Below are 22,927 nucleotides of genomic sequence, written 5' to 3' on the forward strand. Positions count from 1 at the left end.
AGACATGTTATGTGCTGGAGGTGGGGCTGGCAAGGCTAGAATGAGGAGTGGTTGAAAGAAGTTCACGGAGCTGTTGCCTCTCTTGGCAGTGAGAGGGCTCTCCCTTCATGCTAAGGGATCTCTGTATGATGCATGTGTTAGAAGTGTAATGCTGTATGGTAGTGAGACTTGGGCAGTAAAGGAAGAGGATATTCACAGGCTCAAACATTCAGAAATGACAATGATTAGGTGGATGTGCAGTGCATCCCTGAGTGTGAGGCCTAGGGGGTCTAGGTTTAAGATGTAAGAGTTGAGGGGTAGGATGGGACTGGAGTGTATTGGTGTTGTGATGAGGAGAGGTAGGCTGAGATGGTTTAGGCATGTGAAGAGGATGGGGGATGATAACTGGGTGCAGAAAGTGAGAAGTGTTAATGTTAAGGGTAGGGTTGCGAGGTCACTGAGTGTGACCTCAGGGATAAGGGACTGAATAAGTTAGCTGCCAGAGATCGAGCAGCATGGACAGCCGCCATTAGGTGACCAAGGCCAATGCATGCAAGCATGTTGGAGCATTAAAAAATGAACGAACAAATTCTCATGACAAACATGCCTCCATGATAATTATCTGTTACTATGCTACATACATTATTATTTGTTTTTCATATTTTTTTCAGATCACAGTTCACTAATTTGACTGGGAAGTGTTTGATAGCTGAATATGTGAAGCAAAACATACCGGTACATATAAGCAATATTAAACAAAGCTCAGTACAGTTTGAAAATATTTCCCCTAATCTTCTTACAGTTTGAAAATACTTCCCCTAATCTTCTTATTTTCAGAATAAGTAGTAGAGCATTTCTTTTTGCTGTCTAAAGTCTGCTCCTGTAAGTGCCCTGAGTGCACTGACTCTGGGGGTGCACTGTCTTGTATGTGGTCCTTGAAGCTGAGTCCAGTGCCATATGTCCCTCCAAGGATCTTAGTGGAGGGTGTGTATGGCACTGGTACATTGTTAAGTGCAATGTTAGAGGTATCTGTGCTCATGTTTGCATCTAATGACAAGTGTGGTGGTGGATCTGGCTGATGCAATCATCAACCTATTGTCCTCAATCCATGCCCGAAGTGTGTTGAGGTAGTCTAGTTGCAGTGTACAGACTGTGTCTGCAATGTGGTGTGTTACTGTGATGTCACTTGCAGATGAGATAATGTTTGTGGGCAGTTGCGGCATGGGAACATCATGCATGCATTGGTCAAAAAGTGTAGGTAAAAGAATTGTGGAACTTTGTTAGGGACGTTAAGTTTTCATAATGACTTTCCCTGGTGTGTAACCTGTACTTGTTTACCAGAAATGTAGTTAGCAAGCCAGCATTTGGTGCTGTCTTCCATGTTTGTGTTGTAGATACTGGTGATTAGTGTGCATCAGGGGATGGCATCAAAGACTTCACTAACGTCCACTCTTGTATGACGCGCATATTGTGTGGGCCTTATACAGTTGAAGTCGCCAGATGTATGTGATGTCAGGTTGGTTTGCAAGGTATTTAAATATGGTGTGTAGTGATTTAAAGCCATGTTGCATGTGAGCAAAAGGGACATAAGATGTGACTATATTAAGCATTAGGCATTTAGTTATCTTGGATGGTGTACTAAGTAGTGAGATGAGTTTGAACAAAGAAGGGTGTTGTGGGTTCTTCTTTGGTTCATGTTTCCATATGCTGGGAATGCTACATGTGCTTATGAGTTGTTGCTGAGGGCCTGGATGTCATGTGTGTCCAAAGTGTTTCAGGTGTAGGCTGCTAATTTCATTCATCCTTGTCCTTGTAGGGTTCTTTGTTTTCTTAATAACATAATGTGACCGTTCTGGAGCAAAGGGGGTAATGTGATTGATTGGAAAGGACTTTCTATGCAGAAATTATTGTTTTTCAGACTTGGTGTGTGTTGGTGTAAGGTGACTTACATTTGCATTGTAAGCCATAAGTATGTCTGCTTATTCTTTGTAAGAAAGGAAGTGTTGGGTGTTGGATGTGATGGTAGCATGGTCTTGGAGGATCCTGTGTGTGATTTAGTTAGTTATTAGGCTGACCACAGTGTCACCGAGGCATAACACTGGAGCAACAAGTGAGGCCGACTGTCCTCACTGGATCTCTGGTGAGGAGATTGGCACCGTGGCTGCTGCACTCGCAGTGGAGGTGCTCAACAACAGCAACAGTGCTGAGGCACCACACTCCACTAGGACAAAAGACTTCAGATGGTTTGGCTCCTAGGAGATTCCCTGGGAGGTGGTGCCACTGCAAAGAGGCATCCCACTGGTATCTTGTGATTCAGTGATGCTGTTAAGTGTTTTGCAGAGCTGAAAGAGGTCTTTGAGTGGCTGTGCCATTAAAAGGCTTTCAAGTTTTGTATTTTCTTTGTGGCAATTTCTCTGTCATTTTCGCTGCTCATTTGCTGGAGCCTAGTGATGGTGTCCTGCATGTGGGAGAGGGGAGTTGTGTTGAGTCACGTTTTATGAGGCAAGAAATCTCCAGTGTAGTATTTGAGTCATAATGTCTTCTGTTGCCTTGTGGAATGTGATATTTGTTTGCATTAGGGCATGTCCACACATGTGCTCAAACAAGTGTTGGCAACATGTAAGCAACACAGTAGCGAACACGCTGCAAACATGTTGGGAACAGTGGCATCCAGATCATGTTGGCAACATCATGACGAAGTTTCAGCTGCCTGGTATGGACACACTTATCCCATTGTCTCTGCTGCCAGTGTTCGAACCTGCACTGAAACATGTTTGCATACATCTGTCCAAATACTGCTGCAAACATGTAACCGAAAATGTTGCCAGCTGTGTTGTTTGTGGAGTAGACTGTAGCACCAGTCAAACAGGGCAGTACTCCTGAGGTTGATGGCAAGCTGGTGATAGGGAGAGCTGGAGCTCCCATTTCACCAGCCCTCAGGACTTGATCCTGATCATCTCCCTTTGCTGAACATTTTCAGTGCATTCATTTACATAGAAAGTAGGCCAGCATGCTCTCATAATACCTCTACCTTCAACTGTCTACACCACACTACATGCGCATAACATATCACACCCTCTATTCACGTCTTTAGTAATGGCAGCTGCAATCTTACTATCAAATGAGGTGGTACCTCGGATGGCCACCACCGGCAGGGTAGGGCTGGCAGCACAGGGTCCTCCCGGTTGCCATCAAGCGACTGTGCCGGCAGCGACTGTTGCTATTTCCGGGAATGCTCGTTGGCGAAGAGGTGACAGTGCGGCCTTATTCTTTACCAACATCTGCGGCCTTACCACAAATTTAAACTCAGTTCATTTTTTCCTTCAGTCCATATCCCCTTTGGCCCTTTTCCTCACAGAACCACAAATCTCACCCTCTACCGATATATCTCCATTTTGTTTTCCCGGTTACCATCTCCTTACAAACTTCCGTAACAAGGGTGGCACCTGATGTTATATCAAATTCCAATATGCAGTTGACACTATTTTAAACTTCACTTCATCCAGTTTTGATTACTCATTTTATAAATTAAATTGTCAAAACATTACCAAATATATTTGTGTAGTTTATCGTTCAACCAATACTTCTTCGGAACCCAGTGTATTTGATTCCATATCCACTCAGTTGAGTAATCTTGACCTTGCCCTTGGCACCAAAATTACCATTTTGGGTGATTTTAACATACACAATGTTGAATGGTTATTGCATTCTGCCTGGACTGACAACGCTGGTCTAGAGTGCGAGATGTTTGTGGAATCGTTTAATCTTACCCCGTTGGTAAAGCAACCAACCAGAATACCTGATAATCCTGACCATAATGCCAATCTCTTGGATTTATTCTTGACAAATAATCCAGATTAATACAGGATAGAGGTACTGTCACCACTTGGATCCTCTGACCACAATCTCATCAAAGCCTCATTAGTTAACCCTCCCACACCTCCCCGTTCTGAACCTGTCAGGGTGACCCGATGGCACTTTGATAGGGCAGACTGGGATGGATTTAGAAATTATCTTGCTGATGTTCCATGGCAGTCTTTCTTCTCTAGTGATCCCAATTCTACCCAGTCCCACATTTGCGACTTAATACTAGCTGGTATGGATTTATTCATACCAAGTCAACAGTTCACTAAAAGATCGAACTCTCCAAAATGGTTTGATGGCAACTGTGCCAGAGCAACAGCCCAAAAGTCATTAGCGTATAACTCTTACTTAAAATAAAAAACATCTGAATCACTCTCCCAATTTAAAATTGCTAGAAATCATGCAAAAGCTGTATTAAATCTATCTAAATCAAACTTTCTTCAAAAGCAAGCATCAAAACTACTTAACAACCCCAATGACAACAGAATATTCTGGTCAACTCTTAATTCTTTCAATAATAACTTTAACAAGTCATCTTCCATTTCCCCACTAAAATCTTCAGATGGCGACATTACAAATGACCCACGTGGGAAAGCATATATCCTTCCCAGTACCTTTGCCAGAAACTCTACCATAGACGATACCAGCCAGAATGTCCCAGTACTGGAACCTGATTCTCCCGAAATTGCCCCACTTACTGTAAAATAAAGACAAGATACGTAAAATCCATCCTAGACAATTTACCTACCAACAAAGCTCCAGGCCCAGATGGAATTCCACCAATTGTTTTAAAAAAGTGTTCCCCTGAACTTGCCTCTGTCCTAGCTAAATTATTCAGACTATGCATACATACTCCTTTATTCCCAAATTCATGGAAAGAAATCAATATCCACCCAGTTCCAAAGAAAGGAAGTTCGTCTGACCCCTCCAATTACAGACCAATAGCTGTCACATCTTCTCTTGGTAAGGTATTTGAAACTTTAATTAATAAGCACATTGTTAAACATCTTGAATCCAACAACTTAATTAGTGATAGACAATATGGTTTTCGCCACAAAAGATCCACCATTGACATACTCAATCTCTTAACTCATACCATCAATCAATCAATTGATCTTTTTGGAGAAACTCATGCAGTAGCTCTTGATATCTCTAAAGCTTTTGACAAAGTATGGCACCGTTCCCTGCTGTCCAAACTCCCTTGCTATGGACTAACGTCTTTTGTTCCTCTAATTTCTTCATATCTTAGTGACAGAAAAATAAGAGTAAAAGTAGATGATGTATATTCCAATTTCCACTCAATTAACGCCGGTGTGCTGCAGGGATCAGTTCTGGCGCCAACCCTATTTCTGGTTCATATTAATGATCTCTTTTCTGTCACTCACAATCCCATTCACTCATATGCAGATGACTCAACACTACATAGTTCATTCACACTCAGACATCCATTTACAAAGTCTAATATCTCCACATCTCAAATCAGTACAGCCATCTCCATAAATCATGTTCTACCTACAATCAGTGAATGGGGACAAAACAACCTTGTCTCTTTTAATGCTAGTAAAACTAAATATATATAGTTTACTAATAGACAGATATTGCCAGATACATACATCACCTTCAGTGCTACTAATATTCCCATCTCCAAAAGTATTGAAATTCTTGGCGTCTCACTTAACAGTGCCCACAGCTGGACCTCTCATGTCAGATCACTTGCTAAAACCGCCTCAAAGAAACTTGGATTATTGTGCAGAGTCCATAACTTCTTCGCCAATGAGCAGTTAGCTATAACTTATAAGTCATGTGCACTCTCAGCTTGAATATTGCTCACCCTTGTGGAATGGTTGTGGAGAGGCTGCATTAAGACAACTAGACAAAATTCAGAACAAAGCTGTTAGAATCATTAACAACCCTGCCATTACATATAAACTACCTCCCCTGCAAGTAAGAAGGAATGTTGCCTCCCTTGCATTATTTTACAGATATTTTTTTGGCAAATGCTCAGATGAAGTTGTGTCCATGGTGCCACCTCTCCATGCCTTCCCTCGTGCTACACGGGCATCTGGTAGCGCTCATGACTGGAATGTCACTCAGCCATATTGCAGAACTTTTGCCTATCAGAATTCTTTCATTCCTCAAACTGCATCTCTCTGGAACTCGCTTCTTCAGAGTTGTTTCCCTCCAAATTTCAACCCACAACTGTTCAAGTCTAACTGTTACAGATATTTTATGAACAGAGGACATCGGTAATCTGGTGTATGGATTATTTTTTTTTAACTCATTTGTTTTTCCTTCCTCCGTTCTGTTATTTATAAAAAAAAAGAAAAAAAAAGAAAAAACATATGCTGAGCACAAGTGTGCATGTGCCCTTAAGTATGATGCTATTAAATTTCATTATGTGCCTGTTGATGCTGGCAATTTGCAGTATGCCAAGGTTTGTTCTATTTCTCTGCAAAATTTCGTGTGGTCTGCTTTCTTGTTGACTGTGTAAGTAATGTGTAATTACTCTGGTTTGAAGTGTATTCCTATGGGATGATGCTGAGGAAGTGATCTAAAGGCAGTTCAGGTTTCATATGATAAGTAATGGTGTGTAAAAGCGAGGGTGAACAGAATGTGATATCTGAGTAGGAAGGGGAGTGATGTGATTGGTATGGGATGTAGGTGTATTGTGAGGTGTCACTGACAATGCATATGTTGTGCTGCAGTGTCAAGGCCTCAGGAATTATTTTGATTAAGATCATACTAAGCAGTGTTTTTAGCATTAAAGTCCCCAGTAATTATGTAATTAGGTGCCTGTGTTAGCGGGAGGAGCTGAGGGTTGTAACACGGGTACAGAACAAGGAAGATACAAACAGAAGAGAGAAGATAGAAGCAAAACATGGAAGGATGATACAAACAAAACACGGAAGGGAAATGTAAACAGAACAAGGAAAGATGATGTAAACAGAACAAGGAAAGAAGATGTAAACAGAACAAAGAAAGAAGAAGCAAACAGCACAAGGAAGAAGGACAATTGAAACAGAACATGGAAGAAAGATACCAGCAAAACAAGTGAGGAAAGGTGGAAGGAAAATGAACAGAGAGAGTAAGAAGAAAATGAGTAACAAAACAGACAGAGAGGAAGGAGTGAAAGAGAGATAATACTGAGTGACTGTGTGAATGAAGGGGGAACTAACCTGATCCACAAGGAAGGGGCGTGTAAGAGAACTCAACAATGAAGCGCAACATTCCAATTGCCAGTCCTCCCATCAGGCCCCAGAAAGCTCCCTGCAACATAACAAATGATCAACACATGATCAAAGGAAATTAATTACTTGTGCATCATACAGCATGTACACCTACTAAGAAAATTATTGGCACTCTTTTAGCATGATAAAATCTGACACAACAGATGAGAGATATAAATATAAACCCTTGAGTTAACATGCTTGGTTGGTATCCCTGATCTGCTGAGCCTTAAGCCTGTATTCATAGTGGCATTGAAGACTTTGTAGCGCCGGTTACAAAGCAATTTGTTTTGTTTATTAATTATCACTGCCTTTCACACTGCTTAGAGAGTTTGAGTATCAACAGTTTTCATTAAAATTATAAACGAAGATGTTGATGTGTAATGTAGATCAGATTCAGAATCCACATTAAAACTCCAACTGGTCATTCGAAGATCAAATTGCCCAAGCTGAAGCAGTTTCGAAGGCAACACATTCCTCACATCATGTGCAAATCGAAAACCGGCTGAGGTTAATGCCAATCCTAAATAACGAATATTCCTACCGATAACCCCCTTCACAATGTTGTTGTCATCTTCGTCAAACTGGTAATATGCCATTCTCAGTTTCATGATCCATGCACCAATAACAATACTAGGATACATACTGTATATAATTTACATGTGTTGTTCATGGGGTGTTGTATAAACTGGACTGTTAGGCTTATGTAGTTTGTCATCAACCCATTCTTAAAATGCTAATGGTGGTTGTTATTGTATCACAACATGTAAGAAAATCCTAAGGTGTTGGCCTCGGATACAATGGGTGCCAAGCAGACAAACTGCACTTTGATTTCTATATTATCTAGTGGAGAATGCTTTGCTGTTTTGAGATCTTCCTTTGAGCATTATATCCAATGCTATGAATTATTTGTTATACACAACATGAAGCTAAGGGAATTATACTATATCTGGAGGGAGAAGGAGAGAGGGAGAGATGGGGGAGGGGACGATGAAGGGGCAGACAGATTGAGGGGGAGGGGGGGATCAGGTGTACCAACTCTTACTGTTTATTCATGACTTCTGTGCCAGTGATGGTATCAAATCATGGGGTGTCGATAATTATTTTCGTGGGTGCACATATGCATATATTGCATATCCCATTTATGCATGCTACAGAGGCAGCTCAGTCATTGTTACCAGTATCTGTATCATTTTCTACTTCCTATAACCCTTATCATGCATTATTGTTTCTGCTTTTTTCAGGCTACCTGATAGCATTATTTATTAGTTGTTGTTACTGCTGAACAACCCTAGTCTGTCTGAATGATCAGACCCATCAACTACAGGCAAGCAATCACCCCTGCAGGGCCATTCCATGCAGTGAACCAATGTTCCCTTGTGGTGGACAGCACCTCGCCACATTGAGCTGCAAGGATGAATGTGGAAGTTTGGTTCCTGAACAGATGCTGCATTTGCATCTCTCCACCAGCTGACAGGGGACCAAATTAGGCTCCACATCATCTCATTACCTGGTTATATGGTTTCCTGGGTTAAAGGAAACCACTGGGCTTGTCACTCAATATAAAGCCACCTGAAGTAGAAAGAAGTGTAATAAAAAGTGTCAGGAAGGATGAGAGAAACAGGATGAGAGGAATGTAAACAAAGAAAAAGAATTATAAAAGTGAAGGAAGATGTAGCAGCCCCATATCAAGTGAGAGGATGATGGTCGCCACCACCATCCGATTTATCAGTACAGCAATGTCACAAGGCTGCCAGAATGTCTTTCCTCCTCACATCAGCTGGCTGAGGTGTCTTGCAACATACAAGATAGGAGGATGCAATATACAGACTGCCTTGCATGGCACATGAAGCACTCGTACAAACAACACATGGTTACTGTACAGCATTAGTGCCATACAATACATGGTCAGGGAAACATACTTTCAAACAAATGCATGGCTACAACATTTTTGCAACATGACAGGGAAACACTAACACAGAATTATGGAAGCAAGAAAATTCTGCAAAACCGTGACCAGTAAGATTCCAGTAACAACAACTGCACACAACACACTAATGTCAATACTTTTACAGTGCATGTAACATAAAATCAATGCATATACAGTACTTAGTACCGACATTCATAAATATAATGTATACTCTTCTTTTCCCTTTACAGAGATTACTTGAATGAAATGGTGCCTGAAGAACTGCTGTGAAATTTCAGGTCTAGGTTGCTGTGAGAATTCCTGTAATATTAATATCTCGTGCCAACTGCTGACACCAAGGAGTCCACTAAAAGGAAAATTAGGAAGTGGAGAGTAGGCATGCGGTCAAGGGGACTCAGTGTTAAGATGGGGATGACAACAAATGTGGTTAGTGGGGCAGACAGAAGTTTGTTAATGGAGAATGGTCAGTGCCACTGTACCATTTACTGTACAGGAAAGGGGTTAGTGGTAACTCCATTTTGTATGGTGTTTGTAGAGGGTTGGTACACTGGGATGCAGTGGTGTGAGAGGTAAACTGCTATCTATCTATCTATCTATTCTATCTACTGCCAGATGCCTTAATCCCGTAAGGGGTGGCCACAAACAAGTCACCTCCATGTTGCCCTGTCCAGTGCCATTTCACTGCCCTGCTCCCAGCTCACACCCCCCCCTCTCTCATATACCTCTCCATTCCATCCCTCCATCTCATCCTTGGCCTCCCCCTCCCTCTCCCCCTTCCATCTCACTCACATACACCCTCCTCGTCAGTCTCTCACCCTCCATCTTCTTCACATGGCCAAACCACCTCAGTATGTTTCTCCTAACGCTTCCTATCACATCCACATCCACACCACAATGCTCCTTCACTTCCTCATTTGTCAGTCTGTTTCTCCATGTGACTCCACATGCTCCTCTCAGATAACTCATTTCCACCACTCTTACTATTGATTGTCCCTCCAACAATGTCTAGGCTTTACTTCCATAAGTTAGAGTTGGTATACTGTCATGTGGTAACTTTTTCACTTCCATGCTCACTTCCCTGCTTCTTATCACTGCTTTCAAGGAACTGGCAACTTTTCTTCCTTGTTGTACCCTTTCAAGCACTTCACCCTCCATACTTCCATCCTTATTTATCACACTACCCAAGTACTTAAACACACTCACATTTTCCATTTCCTCCTAATCCAACTTCACTGTACATTCACTGACTTCACTTCTCTCAAAGACCATAACTTTACTCTTTCCTACATTCATCTTTAGATTCCGTTTCTTACACACTCTCCCAAACTCATCCACCAAGCCTTGCAGCTCCCCTTCATCTTCACTTAACAACACAGAATCATCCGCAAACAACAGGACAGGGAGTTTCCAAACACTGCCCTCTCGCGCTAGGGCCACTCCAACATCCACTGCCCTACCTTGTATCTCTTTTTTTTTAATCCCATCCATATGGAGATTGGACGACCATGGAGACTTGATACATCCCTGTTTCAATCCAACCTTCAAGCAGAAGAAATCACTCAGTTCACTATCCACACGCACTGCAGCCTTAGCACCCTTATACAACCTCTTCACAGCATTCAGCAACTTCCCATCCACTCCATATATTCTTAATACTTTCCACAATCCTTGTCTATCCACCATGTCATATGCTTTCTCCAAATCCATGAAGGCTGCATACAGCTTCTTTCCCTTCTCTAGAAACTTTTCCACTAAATATCTAAGAATGAATATCTGAGCTATACAACCTCTTCCTTCCTAAAACATCCCTGTTCTTCTCCAACTAATTCCTCTGTTATTCCCCTAACTTTGTCAATTAGTATCCTACCATATACTTTTCCTATTACACTAAGAAGACTAATGCCCCTATGATTACCACACACTTCATTTTCCTCTTTAGCTTGGTACAGGGGAATAATTATACCTGACTTCCAATGCTCCGGGACTCTACCTTCCTCCCAGGCCAATCTGCACATCTTCCACATCCATTCTACTACTATCTCTCCCCCATACTTCAGCATTTAACCATACACTCCATCCATTCCTGGGACTTTCCCCATTTTAACTTTCTTCATTGCTTCCACAACTTTCGTCCTACTGATTTCTTCCTCTCTTCTCACATCCCTCCATCTCCCAGCCATACCCCAGCCACTTACACTCGCATTACTTTCATTCTCTATGTTCAACAATTCCTTAAAGTGTTTTCTCCATCTGCTCACTTTTTCTCCCTTCTCTGCCAGTAATCTACCATTCTTATCTTTCACTCCTCAACTCACTTCTTAGGAACCCTGTCTAACTCTATTTACCTCTTTCCAGAACATTTTCTTACACTCCCTTCACTTTACACTCAGATTCCTTCCAAATTCCTCATCCACTCTCTTCTTACTCTCTCTTACTAATCTTTTCACCTCTCTACATGTAACTCTCTCTTCCGTCTCTCAACTTCTTCCACGCCCCTGTTTCTCATCCACTCACTATATGCTTTCTTCTTTTGTGTCACAGCCTCTCTCACCTCTTCATTCCACCACACTGTTCCCCACACCCCCTTTTGTATTCTCTTCATCCCACACACCACCTCACATGCTGCACAGATTTCTTTTATGAATATTTTGTACACACCTTCCATGTCCCCCATCTGCTCCAATCCATATTTACCCAATCACTCCTCCACTTCCCTCTTATATTCCACCTTTTTTCCATCCTCTTGCAACCCTTCCACTCTCCTTGCATGAACTACTTCCTCCTGTCCTTCCCTTTATCTATTTCTCCATTTCCTTTGGACCTTGATTCTGACCACCACCAAGGGGTGGTCAGAAATTCCACTCCCCCAACCTTTATATACTCTTGCATCCATTACACACCTTCTCATCCTTTCATCCACACACACATAATCAATCATTGCCTTCCGATCATTCAGTTCACCACCCACCCTTCTCATCACTCGCCACATACACCTATTGACCATTTTGTACCTCAAGAGAGTATTGGCTATCACCAATCTCCTCTCGGCACAAATGTCCACTAAAACACTGCCATTCTCATCCATCTCTGCATGCACACCCAACTCACCAATTACTCCATCCACCTTCACATTCCCTACTTTTCCATTCATATCTCCAAATCAAAAACACTCTCATTCTCTTCAAACTTTTCCATGCACGCTTCCACATTTGTCCAGAACTCTTCTCTCACTCAGCTGGCAAGATCTTGCGTTGGCGCATACACGCACACAATTGCCCACACTTGTAGCCTAACTTTCAATCTTACCCACATAATCCTTCAACCAACTGATCCATACTCTCTTATATTCTCCTTCCATCTGTTACTCACAACAATACACACTCCTTCTCTTGCCTTCTCATTCTCACCCACTCCCGCTATGCTGAGTAAAACCAGTTAGATTTGAGGTGGATGGTTACCATCATCTCTTGGAGGCATTGTATTACCATGAGAGAGTTGTGGTGCCAAAAACATGGCAGCTATCTTGCACAACACTCCCAGGCAGAGAACTCAGCCACATTTACTAAGTCAAATCCTGGGCTCTCACTACAAGCACTACATATACAGTACATATCTCTTCTACACCAAAATAAAAATTTGGTCCTAGAGATAGGTTGAAGTTATCACCATCGGATGGCAGCTAGCCTTGGAGAAGAGAAACTTCACTACAGGCACTACACATACATATCTCTTCTACACCAAAAAAACATGGTCCTAGAGGTAAGTTGGAGTTATCACCATTGGATAGCAGCTAGCCTTGGAGAAGAGAAACTTCAAATTCAATCTCAAGACCCTAGCAAGGGTTGGCAACAGTAAGGGCACGTGGCATTCAAAAACTTGCCCAAGCTACTTGTTGGTGGGACACTACTGGTGCTTGTCATACAAGTACATGGCATCCAGTGTCACTGTCTACTGCAATCATCATGTGTAAAAAAAAAAAAAGGCTTACACATCCATACATGGCAGAGACCCTCAAAAATGAAAATGTATAACCAATTATAAGAGATCCATACACAGACTTATGTGATCTGGACATGGCTGGAAGATATTAATAAAGATGTGGCTCTTGAATGCTCCGATGAGTTTGCATGTGCATGTTTGTTCTGAAGCAAACAAAATCATGAGTGTTAAAAGTGACTTGAAGATATTCTGAAAGCTACTGAGCCATATGACAATGATAGGATTCTCTCTATGAACTAAATTTGAAACTTCACTCATGCATGATGCTGTGTGGTAGTAAAACATGGACAGTGAAAGAAGACAGCATTTATAGATAGGAGTGCAATGATGTGAGAATGGTGAGATGGATGTATAGTGCCACACTGAGAGACAGGACAATGCATGTAGATCCAACAGAATACTTGGGTATGAGGAGTGTTAGTAGGGTGATGCACATGGGTTGGCTGAGATGGTTTGGACATGTGGAGAGAATATGTGAAGCACTGTAGAAAATTAAATATAGAAGGGACAGCCAATGTATGAACCCCAAAGATAATATGGGGTGAAGTCCTTAGAACAGACCTCAGAGTTAAGGGATTTGATTACATGCTGCAGGGGACTGCAGTTTAAAAAGCAGTCATCAGGTGAATAAAGGTTGACCAGTGCAAGCAAGGAACACTCCCTTAAAAGAATGTCTATCTATCTATTTTTCTATATACCTAGGCTGCTTCCCCTGAAGAAAGGGCACTAGCCAAGACAGGACAACACACTCCAAATTTACTCATCCACGCACACACATTTACTCGTATCTTAGCCCCAGAGGCAGAGGGGACAGTTCCTCACTGCACAAGGGTCAACTGTGTAATGCAGTCAGCGACATCCACAGCAGGGCCGTACAGCAGAGCTGGTTTACCCCTGCCACATCATAATGGACCCATCCCCTTGCCAGCACCTAACGTGATCAGCTGATCAGACCAAATGCGGGAAAATACCGTAACCCCTTGGGGCCACGTCACCATTTATGCATTCACAATTTCTCTCCAGTCATCCTTATCAAACACAGCCACTCTTCCTTGCTCTATAGACATCCTTCTCATATCTGACATTCACTTCACACTGTCCATCCATCCTATTCGTGGTCTTCCTCTCAGCCCCACAATTCACACAACAGATCTAATTATCTTTTTCACCAATCACTCTTTGTCCATTCTCTCCATATGCCCAAACCATCGAAACGCTTTCTGCTCAACTTGATCAGCCATCTCCCACATAATAAAAATGTGCAAGTAAGTATGTGTGGATGTAATAAACCCTTCAGCAAAACCAACAAAATATAAAGTACAAATTAAACAGATTCTGCTTACTGCATATGGTAATGCATTGTTACAGAAAGAAACTTTCATTACAACAAGTGCTATCTAATCGATGTGCAGCTGCAGGTTTTGTCATTTAACATCATCATCATCATCATCATCATCATCATCCTGACCCTTTTTTCCATCTAAGGACAGGATGACATAAAACCCAGAAACAAAGAAAGAAAAGTACAAAAAAAGGAACTTCTATCAATAACATGTCTTATGAAATGGACCACAATCAATAACACGTTATTCAGTTCTTCATAATCTTGGTTCCACCTCACAGCAATAACCATCAGCATGTATAGGCTTTTCTTTATAGATGCCCATCACATACATCTGTCAGACATTCAGTTACTATAGATGGTATTACTCTCATCTACTACAGGTTCAACTTAACACAGGGGTGCTAAATCCCAGTCAGATATTTCATTCAGTTGGTTCAATTCCTCAGTTCCTTAGCTTCATCACCTTCCAAATCTCACTTTCTCACCGCTGTTACACTTTCCAGATTCACACTGCCACACTTCATTAAACATGTGTTTGTGTGGCCTTACCTTTGATCCCATACAGTACAACCCTTTGCAAGGTCTAAATCTAAAAAATTTATGAAGGTGTCTGGGGGTATTTGCCCAGGGAAAAACTTTACCAATTTTGTAGTGAACTGATGAAATGAAGTAATTACATCAAACTGTAATGATGAAGATGAAGAAGAACTAAGCAAATACAGAAAACTCCCCATCAGAGTGATAGCAGTGGAAATGAGTTACTTGAGAGGAGCATGTGGAGTGACGTGGAGGGACAGGTTGACGAATGAAGAAGTGAAGGAACATTGTGGGGTAGATGTGGATGTGGTTGAGAAGATTAGGAGAAATACACTGAGGTGATTTGGACATGTGGAGAGAATGGAGAATGAAAGACTGACTAAGAGGGTGTCTGTAGGTGAGGTGGAGGGAGGGAGAGGGAGGGGTAGATCGAGGATGAGGTGGAGGGATGGAGTTGAGAGGTATATGAGGGAGGGGGGGGTAAGTTGGGGGGAGGGTAGTCAAATGGTGGGTGACAGAGTGACTTGGAGGCGTTTTGTCTGCAGCCACCCTTTGCGGGATTAGGGCGTCGGGCTATAGATAGATAGTGTGGAAATCATAATAAGGATGGGAAGGATGGGACTTGAATATATTGGTGCTGTGATGAGGAGGGGGAGATTGAGATGGTTTGGGCATGTAGAGAGGATGGGGAATAACAGCTGGGTGCAGAAATGAGAGGTGTGAACAATGGGGGTAAGGCTGCGAGAGGCAGACCAAGAAAGACCTAGGACGAGGTTATAGGGTGTGACCTCAGGGATAAGGGAATGAATAGGGAGACTGCCAGAGAGAAGAAATGAAACAAAATTATACATCACCCAATCAAGAACACAGATGACAGATCTGCAACTACAAGAAAATAATACAGTACAGGCACTGTATTTCTAATACTACCACTGCTACTACTAGAACACAGATCACTATCTTCAATAACACTGTCAACTATCAGATTCACAACAAATCCCTTCGGTTCAATGATGTATTATTCATTTCAATTAAGCTACCTTCTCAGGGAGGTGGTAGCTCAAACAGTAGAGAGGTGGCCTGCAGTCCTAACAGACCCCAGTTCATATCCTCACTGACATACCGTAAAAATACCCCCACTAATACCAGTACACCAGTCCTGTATGAGACAGCCCTAGCATCTATTCAGTATGGACGGTGGGTTTAGCACTGAAGTGGTGACATGTGGAGATGCAGGAGGATGACTGGGCCTTGGGGATATGCCCTGGGGATAGGCCCAGAAGCCTTTGCCTAGAGTTGGGGGGAAAAAAAAAAAAAAAAAAAAAAAAAAAAAAAAAAAAAACTTCAGGAAGGAACTGTTGTAGTGAAGGGGATAAACTAAGCTCTGTCCAATATTTCCAGTTTGAAAGTCTCACCCAAACTGAATAAAATCATCTGGCGATAGCAGAGTAACATCATCATACTCAATGGGTATGAACCTTGAAAAAAACAAACCACAAGATACAAACTCACTGGTTCATTGGTACGTGGCCAGAAGATTGCAAGGAGGTAGACAGCACAGATTGGGGGTGCCAGGAAAGATGAGATGGCCTGGATGTAGTCAAACAGCTGGGAATTCCCGGATGATCTGTGGAGTTAAACGCATATAAAATATTGGCGCATGATATATTTTATTGGATTAGAATACAGTGGCAATAGGTACACTTATGGGCAATAATATTATTTAGCTTCTTAGTCAAAATATTATGAAACTCCTATACAATATTTTCAAAAGTTTGTAGAGTCCCAAAGATCACATAACTGGGATTTAAAAATGATTGTTTACTGTGTAGCTATTTATAATAATTAAATATATTAACATTCCTGTCTAGAATTGTACATTATGGTACTGAACAAAGCTTGACAAAGGTATCTTGGCTGCAGAATCTTCCTATTACAAAATAATCTGCAATTGCCAACAAAATCTGCAATTACAGCACTTAATGCACAGCATCATGTTTAAAGGAAAAACACAATAGGCAGAGACAGGACCCATGATTTGTTCAATGTTTCACCTGTGACAGCTTCCTCAAGTAAATCCTGGGTCCTGTCTCTCCCTATGAGTTTCTCCTTCAAGCTATTACAGCCCACACACTACTTCAGCAACATCATGTTTATCATATATACAATTACTGTAATAGTAGGCTGGGGCACCAATCATCCACTCACTTTATGTAGTGATGCCAACTTTTTCCTTCACCTTTATCGTTCTACTTCTTTGTTTGCTCTCATTTCTTCCTACTTTCTCCTTTTCTTTCCTGTCACTTTTTACTACTCTTCTTGCCACTTCAGACAGCTCTACAGTGAGCGACAAACCTAATGGTTTCCTGTAACTTAGGAAACCATATGTACAACACTGGGTGGTAATCATACAGCATAACCAAAAAACAGGATGATGTAGAGCCTACTATGGTGCTCCAGTTAACTGGGTGGAGAAACACAAATGTGGCATCCATTCAGGAATCAAACTTCCATGTTTTTCCTTATGCCTCACTGTGGCAATGTGCTGTAAACCACAAGGGAATGCCATTTCATTGCATGGGTTGATGCTGCGGTGGCAGGTGCTTGCTGTGGCTGATCAACCAACGAGGCTGATCAACAACAACGGCAACAATTATTGTTTTGGAAGATCGCAGAAAAATCAACCACAAACTAATCCCATTGCTATGAGGACATAGTTTTTATGTTATTTATTCTCTCTCTGGACACTATTATTCTGCTCTGCATTTTTTTTTTTTTTTAACTGGCAGGCTAAGATGCAACCTCCATTAACCCTTTCAGTACTGTACACAGGTGTCCTTTTATAAAGTTGGCATAAATGATTTGGTAGCAGCAAATATAAGGTACAGTATCAAGTATGTCCATGGGATAAAGGGCATAATTAATCCATCTGAGAGCTGCTGAGTTGCTGTTGTATATTGCCCAACCACAGTCTGTCTGACTGCACAGACTCCATGAATGCAAGTAAGAAACCGCCCCTATGGGATTGTCCCATGGGTTCCCTATACCGCTGATGTCTTTGCATCTTAGTGTGGCATGTGTTGAGCAGTGCTCCGTCATGTGTGTTATACTATGTTGGCCTATTTCACAAGCTGAGAATGTATCATTTCTGATTTCACCCAACCCAAATCTAAGATGGTAGCTGAGGAGGGCTGGATGATGTCATGCTCCATGATTTAAGGACACCTCCGATGGGTGGATGTCAGAAGGCGGGGACTTGTAGTATGGTGTTGCGATTGAGATGTTGTACTGCCCTACGAGTGAAGTGAGTATGCAGGAGTTTCTTTATTGCTAGCATCTGAATGTCTGGAGGTGAGATACTGTTGTAGAAGGTTTGATAATGTTTGTGTGGTGATTGTTATATGTACCTAGGTGTGCTGTGAGTCTCTGTCATGTAATGACAGAGGTGTTGTATACTGGCACAGGCTGCTGCATAGAACTGTACACCCCTCACATCTAGGTAGTTTCAGACAGGGAGGCCTTTAGTTTCAAAGTGTAAATGAGCTGTGGGAGTGGTTTTGGTGCAGCCAATGGTGATGCATAGGACACTGTTCTGTATGGTTTGCAAAGTGTTGTATTGAGTATTTGATAGGATGGTAGCCCATGTTGGGGAGGCATGGTACATCTTTGATCTACTATACTGTTTGTTGAGTACAGAAGGTGTCTCTTTTTGCTGCCCAAAGTCTGGTCCTGTAGATGTTATGAGTGCATAGCCTCTTGATGTCTCGTACATGTTCTTGAAGGTGTCTGGTGTACTCATGTGTCACTCCAAGGATCTTAGTGGAGGGTGTGTATGACACATGTACATTGCTATGAGTGAAGTGGGAGAAGTACCAGTGTTTGTGTTTACTGCTAATGATAAGTGTGGTGGTGGATCTGTCTGGGTGGATCATCAGCCTGTTATCCTCGATTCAAGTCTGCACTGTGTTGAGGATGTCCTATTGCAGTGTACAGGCTGTGCCTACATTGAGGCATGTGGCTGTTATGGTGATGTCAGCTGCATATGATGCAATGTTTGTGGGTGCGTGGTTGGAATGTGGGATTATCAGCCGTGTATAGACAGAAGCGTGGGTGAGAGAATGGAGCCCTGTGGAACTCCATTAGGGAAATATTGTGTTCATGATGAAGGTTTGCCATGGAATGTAACATGTTCTTGCCTGCCAGACAAATAACTGACAAGCCCACATGTGGTGTTGTTCTCCCTGATTGTGCTGTATATATTGCTGATTAGTCCGTGCTGAGGGATGTCATCGAAGGCTTTACCAATGTCTACTGTTGTGAGAAGTGTTCATTGCACAGGTGTCACAGAGATGATGCCATTTGATGCTTGTTGTGTGAAGTTAGTCAGTAAGGTGTCTGTAGAATGCGGTGCTCTGAATCCATGATGTGAAAGAGCAAGGGGGATATGGGAAGTGACTTTGATGAGAATGAGGCATTCACTTATTTTGGATGGAGTGCTAAGTAGTGCTATGTTTCAGTACAAATAAGGGAGTGTTAGGCCTTTGTTTGCTTTAAATATAGTGAAGACTGCTCCATGTTTCCAAGTACTGGGAATGCTGTTGTCTGCATATGAATAGTTACTGATCTTTGTGAGGGGTCTGAATACTTTATGGTCTTAAATGTTTCACAAGCAGGTAGCTGATGCCATCTGGCCCTGTATTTGAAAAGTTCTTTGTTTTCTTGATGACATTATGTGTCTATTCTGGAGTGGATGGGGTTGTGCTGTGAGTGAGTGAAAAGGACAGTCTATGCTGAGGGGTCTGTTTTTCAGACTAAGTGCCTTGCTCTTAAATGGTTTATGCTTGTGCTGTTTTATGAGTACTGTATGTTTGTTCGTTCTTTATACACAGGGATGTGATGGATGTTGAAGGTAATGGGAGTGTGGGTCTTGGAAGTGCATGTTTGTGATTTAGTGATACTGTTATGAGGTTAATGTCAATGATGCTTGTACAGTGTTAACCTCTATAATTCATGTAAAATCCTTTTTAGAGAAGCCTGTTGTCACTGCTACCAAGGAATTTTACTCAGTGTAAAAAAGGCTTCTCATGGTGAAAGGGCTAATAAAGGATGTATCTAATCCCATCAGGTCGAAATGTCTATTCTACTCAACTGCCAGCAGATGAAAAGAAAAAACCTAAAAACATCCCCAGGGTCACAGAGTTAAGGCAAGCTTATGTACTGTACTGAGAAAGCTTCATTGCACATACTGTATAACAGGTATCCAGATTACTGAGATGGCCACCAGGACAACAACAAACACTCGGCCCACAATGAGAAGCTCTCGTGATGATGGTTCTTCAGTGCCCAGCTTCCCTCCAATAAGTCCTCGCTGCCCCGCCCACCGCCGAAACAACAACCACACATCAATGGTGAAGATAGTTGAGGCAGAGTTGAAGATTGACGTGAGGGAGGACATGAGGGCAGCCATCATTACAGCCAGCATGAGCCCAGACAGTCCTGTCAGAGTGTACAGTTATGGAAACACAGCCTTAAGAAAAAGTGGAATGAAGTCTTGTGAAGAGATATCAGACTTAGGAGACTTAACTGAAATGCAGCAGGAGACCATGTACAGTAGCTTGGAAACCTGCCATCAGGTGATAAAAAAGATGACTAGTGGGTCATTCATCAGAAGGAACATTACATTTGGAGACAAGTTATTGAACAACTCTTAGTTATGTCTGCAAAAGTATGCAATATACACTCTATCTATCTATCTATCTATTGCCAGACGCCTCAATCCCGTTTGGGGTGGCCACAAACAAATCGCCTCCAAGTCGCCCTGTCCCCCGCCATTTCACTACCCTGCTCCCAACTCACACCCCCCTCTCTCATATACCTCTCCACCCCATCCCTCCATCTCATCCTCGGTCTCCCCCTCCCTCTTCCACCCTCCACCTCACTCACATACACTCTCTTCGTCAGTCTTTCACCCTCCATCCTCTCCACATGGCCAAACCACCTCAGTGTGTTCCTCACAACGCTTCCTATCACATCCACATCAACACCACAACGCTCCTTTATATCCTCATTCGTCAGCCTGTCTCTCCACGTGACTCCACAAGCTCCTCTTAAATAACTCATTTCCACTGCTCTCACTCTTGACTTGTGTCCTTCCAACAACGTCCAAGCTTCACTTCCGTACGTTAGAGTTGGTATCACAATACTGTCATGTAGTAACTTTTTTACTTCCATGCTCACTTCCCTGTTTCTTATCACTGCTTTCAAGGAACCAGCAACCTTTCTTCCCTGCTGTACCCTTTCAAGCACTTCACCCTCCAAACCTCCATCCTTACTCATCACACTACCCAAATACTTAAACGTACTCACATTTTCCAATTCCTCACCATCCAACCTCGCTATACATTCACTGACTTCACCTCTCTCAAAGACCATCACTTTACTCTTTCCTACACGCCTCACTCAATCCTCGTAAATCGTGGCAATTTGGGTCTGGACCACTGCCGTGATTTACGAATTCCGTGATTTATGAATAATAACTCTTATGTGAAAAATTAATTTGGGTCAGGACTTTGGCCAATCCGCCCCTACAGCATCCTACCTACACCTATCTAGGCACCATCAAACACAAACATACAAATTTAGGAATATTCAGTGCATGTATTAAATTGAAATAAGCCATGTTAAGGGATCTCACCTTAATCCTATGACAAAATTGCTTAAGTGAATGGAGTGGGGTGGTGTTGGGAAGAACTTAGAACCTCTCAGCACTTGTTCTTCCCAAACTCTTTCGCCAGCTTTGAAAACTTCTCTCCCCTCTCAACACGACGAATGAGCTCCAAACGATGACTGTACAACAACTGTGGTAGCTTCTTGATGTCATACTGCCTACAGTGCTTCATTGGGGGGGGTCGGGAGGGGCCATGGCAGGTAGGAGGCAGGGGGAAGTTGCACATAAAAAGGCAGGTAACTCTCATACTCCACGGTGACGCTCTATAGTGTGCGGACTGGTGGGACAAGAACAACAACAACATGGCGGCATTAGTATGCACATATGCCACCAGGGCTGTGCGGTGATTGGTTGTTGGGTTGCGATTTTCAGTTTGAATGCTGCAGTTTATGGTTCTCCTCGGAAAAGGCCCACTTGGGTGCCTAGATCCGCGATTTTCGTAACTTAACAGTGATTTAAAGTTGCCAGCAGTCTGACAGCCACCTAGCTGTGATTTACGAATCCGTGATTTATGAACACGCGATTTACAAGGATTAAGTGTAAACAAACAGTTTTTGCAAGCTATACTGTATAACCAACACTTCACCCTACATCATACCACAGTTGTATATATTATTTATATGTTTTAATTTGAATGTTATACAGATTTTCAAAAGTGGCGTGAAGAACGTTACCACAATGCTACCCCCTCTAGTAGTTGGCATAATTAATATCAGTAAGTCAGCAACTTGACTGGTTCAATGAAGGAGTACCTCATGTCAATAATATGTCAACAGATAAGGATCATAACCATACTCAGCAAATTTTATTTACTGCTAATAACTTGTGCTGTTAAGGTCAATGTCACTGTGAGACACATTCCCGAAAAAGTGAGAAATGTTACTTGTGCGATTTTTATTGAAATATGATTATATAATCAACTCTTATTACAGTTACAGTAACTGGAAGTATCACAAACAAAAACAAAATGTGTACTGATGTGAAATTTACATGATAAACTAATCAGAAAGTGGTTGGTGGGGGCACTCACCATCAACTCAATTGATGTAGTGCTGCTGTTGGGTGACTGCCCTTTCCTCTCTTCCTTCCTTCTTCCCATCCTTCCTGTTCCCTCTTTCCTTACTTCATTCTTTCCTCCTCCTTCTGTCTAAGGGTGACTCTACACTGAGTGGCAAGCCAAATGGTTGCCTGTACACCAGGAAACCATTTACTACACTGGGTGGTAACCATAAAACCAAACTATGGCACCTGGTGATTTAGTGGGCAATTAAGGAGCTCCAATTGGATTGAGCTGGTTCAGGTTTATATCCAGGGGATGG

At 42.2% G+C, this 22,927-nt stretch overlaps 1 protein-coding gene across 1 annotated transcript in view; it reads right to left on the bottom strand.

Annotated features, from left to right (window-relative positions):
• The window catches only part of LOC145415741 (sodium/glucose cotransporter 4-like), a 120,163-nt gene that overhangs the window by 12,702 nt on the left and 84,534 nt on the right, over window positions 1-22,927 (bottom strand). The window contains exons 8-10 of the mRNA XM_080284973.1: window positions 20,128-20,377; window positions 16,394-16,508; window positions 7,020-7,110 (exon numbers count right to left, since the gene is read on the bottom strand). Of these exons, the coding sequence (XP_080141099.1) occupies window positions 7,020-7,110; window positions 16,394-16,508; window positions 20,128-20,377 (456 nt within the window). The remainder of the gene's footprint in view (window positions 1-7,019; window positions 7,111-16,393; window positions 16,509-20,127; window positions 20,378-22,927) is intronic.

Source organism: Coenobita brevimanus, chromosome 103 (genome assembly GCF_032717465.1).
Source record: "Coenobita brevimanus isolate Jiangsu-jjx chromosome 103, ASM3271746v2, whole genome shotgun sequence".
NCBI classification, from domain to species: domain Eukaryota; kingdom Metazoa; phylum Arthropoda; class Malacostraca; order Decapoda; family Coenobitidae; genus Coenobita; species Coenobita brevimanus.